The sequence below is a fragment of the Cucumis melo genome, chromosome 5 (assembly GCF_025177605.1).
Source record: "Cucumis melo cultivar AY chromosome 5, USDA_Cmelo_AY_1.0, whole genome shotgun sequence".
Classification (NCBI taxonomy): domain Eukaryota; kingdom Viridiplantae; phylum Streptophyta; class Magnoliopsida; order Cucurbitales; family Cucurbitaceae; genus Cucumis; species Cucumis melo.
The window spans coordinates 15,260,823-15,265,367 of NC_066861.1; the positions used below are offsets into that span (position 1 = coordinate 15,260,823).

General features: G+C 31.8%; 1 protein-coding gene across 1 annotated transcript; it reads left to right on the forward strand.

The window, feature by feature from the left end:
* The first annotated feature begins 1,737 nt into the window (after window positions 1–1,737).
* Window positions 1,738–4,008, forward strand: LOC103485813 (F-box protein PP2-B10-like). Its single transcript, XM_008443522.3, has 3 exons — window positions 1,738–2,244; window positions 2,750–2,868; window positions 3,154–4,008. Exons 1-3 carry the CDS (start codon window positions 1,933–1,935, stop codon window positions 3,683–3,685), a joined length of 963 nt encoding a protein of 320 aa, XP_008441744.2. The 5' UTR covers window positions 1,738–1,932; the 3' UTR covers window positions 3,686–4,008.
* The last annotated feature ends 537 nt before the right edge of the window (window positions 4,009–4,545 follow it).

Genomic DNA, 4,545 nt, shown 5'->3' on the forward strand with positions numbered 1-4,545 from the left:
CATATAAATATGAAAAATTAATAAAGGAAGAAAGAAATTAAAAAATAAAAAAAGAAAGCATTAAAGTTGGGAATTGAACTCTAAGACTTATGGGTAAAAATTGATGAAGGCATGTTATTTCACTAATGAGCCAACTAAAGATTCTAGAAATAATAGGATTAAGATTCACAAACAATGGTAACACAATTGGGAGAAACTATTCACATATTTTAGAAGAATGGTTATCAAACATGTTTCTTAAAAACGATTTAGATAGTTTCTCTAATACGTTTCTTAAAAAGATGTAGTGTTTAGGTAATCCATGATTTTTCTATTTTTCTTCAATTTTTAGAAATGTTTCTCAAATTTTGAAAACGAGAAACGAGAATGGTTTTCAAACACTTATGTTTCTTAAAAAATGCATAAACAGGAAACATCAAACAAGAATGTTATCAAACGATCCCTAAATTAATTTAAATTATAAGATTACTTAAACAATATAAGTTAAATTGAAAATGAAAGAAAAAAAAATAAAATAACATAATTACAAAAGTTTAAGGCTTAAATTAATACATTATTACGTCAAATTTATAAATGTTGAAATATTCATATAGAAAGAAAATGAGGGGTGAAATTCGAAACAGGTAAGAAATATCTTATAGAAAAAAGAAACCGCTCTAAATATAGCAATATTTAAAAGTTAAAATATATAATAAAATTTAAAAAATTACAAAATGGAAAGAGTCTATTCCAATAAAAATAAACTTAGTAGACTCTCACCACTAGTAAAAAAAATTATAAAAAATAAGATATTTGGTAAAATATTTACCGTTCATAAATTTTAGTTATGTAGTGTAAATAGTCGGAAAATTTTCATAAATATAACAAACCATTCAAATATTTAAAGTGCAGGTAACAAAGTCGTCAGCCATTTTTTAAATATTTCAGGTTTGTCCTCCCGTTTTTCTTCTTCTCTTGACTGTCTTCTTTCCTTTTTTTTTTTTCATTTCTTTCCATTGTCTTTTCTTTTTTCCTCTTCTGTTTTTACATCATTTAGATTTAGTTATTCTCTTTCTTCTTTTTCTCTTTTTTTTACGTCGTTTAGATTAAAGGATCGTGTACAAAAAATAGCCAAATCCAAAGGATCGTGTAAAAAAACAATCATGTAGACAAATCTAATGATCGTGTACCAAAATAATTTTAAAAAATTGTTTAGCCAAATCTAAATAATCGTGTCCAAAGAATATTGAAAAAATAAACGATTGTGCAAATAAATCTAAACGATCGCGTATCAAAAAATCTTGAAAAATTTGGTTTAGCAAAATCTAAACGACGGTGTACCAAATTTTGAAAGAAAAAATCGTTTAGATTTGACTACGATCAAAACTAAAAATCAAATCTAAACGATCCTGTAATCAAATTAAACGATGGAATTGAAAAAATAAATCTAAACAACCAAATTTAAAGGATCGTATACCAAATATATTATGTATGTTGTTGATGACTTGATTGACGGAGCATTTTTTGTATTTTCATTGTGAACGTATAAGCTTTTTTCATTTTCGGAGTGTAAATATTTTGCTTATATTTTTTAAAATACAGCTAAATAGTTTGTATTTTTGAAAAAGTCCAAAAATAAAAATAGTAATAAAATATAATAGATTTTATAAATAATTTAATATTTTATTAATTTGGAAAACTTGCCTTAAAATTACTGGAACAAAAATGATTTGGGATATTTATTTTAATTAATGTAAGAAGAGAGAAGGAATGGTTTGGAAAAGCAGAAACAAACAGAGGAGAACCGACAGTTTCTCCTCTTTTTCTTTTATCATTTTAAATTTCAATTACCAAACACATATACTCCAACCTTAACCGCTAAGCTACCGTTTCCCCTCTTTTTATATAAAACCCCTTTTTCTCCTCCACAAAATCCCACCACTTCACTATCTCATGGCTAAACTCAAACCCGCCGCTGACGTCCTCGCCTCCGCCGCGTCTGTCGACTTCTCCGCTCTTCCTGAAGGCTGTATTGCTCATATACTCTCTTTCACTTCTCCTCAAGACGTTTGCCGCTCCGCTTCTGTTTCCACCACTTTCCGATCTGCTGCTGATTCTGATGCTCTTTGGGACCGATTTCTTCCCCCCGATTACGCTGATGAAATTTCTCACGCTGTTTCTCAGCTTTCCCCTCCTCTTTCGTCCAAGAAACAGCTCTATCTTCATCTCTGCCGCTTCCCTGTACTTATCCACGGCGGCGCTAAGGTATAATTTCAATTTTGAATCTAATTTCTGAATTTAGATTTGTAATTGCTTGATTTGGATGAGGGATTATTTCGTTGGGATTCTCATGGTATGGTTGACGACGCTGATTCTTATGCGATTGTTTTGTTTCTGTCTTATTTTTTAATTAAAAATTAGAGGTCAAGGAAAATTGGGAAGATATTTGGTTCGGTTTGTTTGTTTGTGGCATTTATTGTTGAAAATGAATGTTTTGGATTTGTAAAGCATGATTTTAAATTGTTAATAATGATGATGTTATTGTTTGTTTTGGCTGCTCTTGAATTCAGGCTTCTAATAAAAAGAGAGGGACTATCTTGGTTGACTTTTGTTTTTGCCTTTATTTATAGTGGAATTCTTTCCACTTTTTCTTTTGAAGGATCACTTTTTTCTTTTCCTTTCATTTTGTATTCAACAACCCACTTTTTCTCTTTTGCCTTAGTGACCAAATTTCTAACGTTGGGGTTTTCTTATATATATTTGATTTCAGAGCTTTTCATTGGATAAAAAGACAGGGAAAAAATGCTACATGATCTCTCCAAGACAGCTTTTCATTGTTTGGGGTGATGTTCCTAGGTATTGGAGGTGGTCTTCTCCTCCTGAAGCAAGGTAAAAATTTCTCTTTATCTCACATTCTTTAGTTCATAATTTAGTTTAGAATCCCTTATTAGCATTTTTGTCGAGTACTTTAAACTCAAATCGGTCTAGACATCATACAAGTTTTCATGTTCCTATCTATAATTCTTAGGAAAATGTTTCTTTCTATTTGCTAAAAACACTTATTGTTGCTATTTCAAAGATCACATTAAGTAAAAAAAATTTAAATGTGGAGTGAAGATTTGTAAAATCATAATGTTGAGGCATATTATTTGATGATGAATTGTAACCAAATAGGTTTGGGGAGGTGGCAGAGCTGGTGAGTGTGTGTTGGCTCGAGATCAGAGGCAAGATAGAGACGGAGATGCTGTCTCCAGGCACATTATATGCAGCCTATTTGGTGTTCAAGCCCACAACCTCCAGCTATGGCTTCCAACAACAGCCCGTTGAGGTCGCTGTTGGCCTTGCCGGTAACGAAACACTGAAGCGAACTGTGTATTTAGATGATGTAAATAGAGATTGGCGACAACGCCACCCAATTGTGCATAGGGGCTTTGGCCTCTTAAACCTTGGTAGACGCGGCATAATTGGAACCCAAGTGGCCACGCCTCGTGAAATCACCAGGAACGATGCCCCAGCTGTGGACTGTGGTCACCACATCCCTAAGGAGCGAGAAGATAGATGGCTGGAGGTTCAGCTTGGTGAATTCTTCCATGATGGGGTTAGTGGGGAGCTCGAGATTAGCGTGTCAGAGGTCAAAGGCGGGCATTGGAAGGGCGGTCTGCTTATCCAAGGAATTGAAATAAGGCCAAAAGGGTTGAAAACTTAATTATACAAGAGAAAATAGCGTTCTTTAGTTATTTGGTTCTTTGGTTCTTGACATAAATGGTACTGTAATTAGTGAGAGATTTTCAAGGAGGAGGAAGTCCATTCCATGTGTAAATTATTGAGAGCTTTTCTTGTCTTGGAATTTTGAGGCTGTATTATGGTATCATTAGTAATAGGGAGAAATGGAGATTCATAGATTTGAAAGGATTATTTTTAGATGATGTGATAATGATGATGCCTCTTCTCTTTTCTTCTCTGTTAAAAGCATATGAATTGTGAAACATTTGTAACTATTAATTATTGGAGATGTACCTTTTTGCACAATTTTATGCTAAATCTTCACTTTTTAATGCAAATGCCCCCACCTTAAATGATTGGCTTTGGTGTCTGTTGCTCGAAAGTTTCATACTATCTTTCTTGTACTTCATTCGTCACATTTGTTCTGAACAAATTTTAGGTTTTATTTAGAACAAATTTTATGTTCAAAAAAGTATTTCATTTTCTTCTTACCTTACCACTGTCACTTTCATCTCAGTTTCTTTCTACAACGTTCATTTATTTTGTTTGGTATGTCATAGTACTAAAATTTAAACAGAATTTATCTCCAGGAATATTCAGTTTCCTATTACTCAATAATAAAAAAATGTAAATGTAAATTTGAATATTATTTAATGTATAATATCGCTTAGATTTTACTACAATTTATTTTTTTAGATTATTGTTTAGATTTGATCGTTTACATTTTGCTACAATTTTTTTTTCAGTTCTATCGTTTAATTCATTTAATTTGTTTAATTTGGTTACACAATCGTTTAGACTTGGCTAAACCAGTTTTTTAAATTCTTTTTGCTACATGATCGT

Bases quoted from the DNA above. Each gene is read 5' to 3' on its own strand.
- LOC103485813 (XM_008443522.3), top strand. From the start codon at position 1,933: ATGGCTAAACTCAAACCCGCCGCTGACGTCCTCGCCTCCGCCGCGTCT. The intron at 2,245-2,749 runs GTATAATTTCAA...ATTTGATTTCAG, and splicing joins TTATCCACGGCGGCGCTAAG to AGCTTTTCATTGGATAAAAA. The intron at 2,869-3,153 runs GTAAAAATTTCT...GTAACCAAATAG, and splicing joins TCTTCTCCTCCTGAAGCAAG to GTTTGGGGAGGTGGCAGAGC.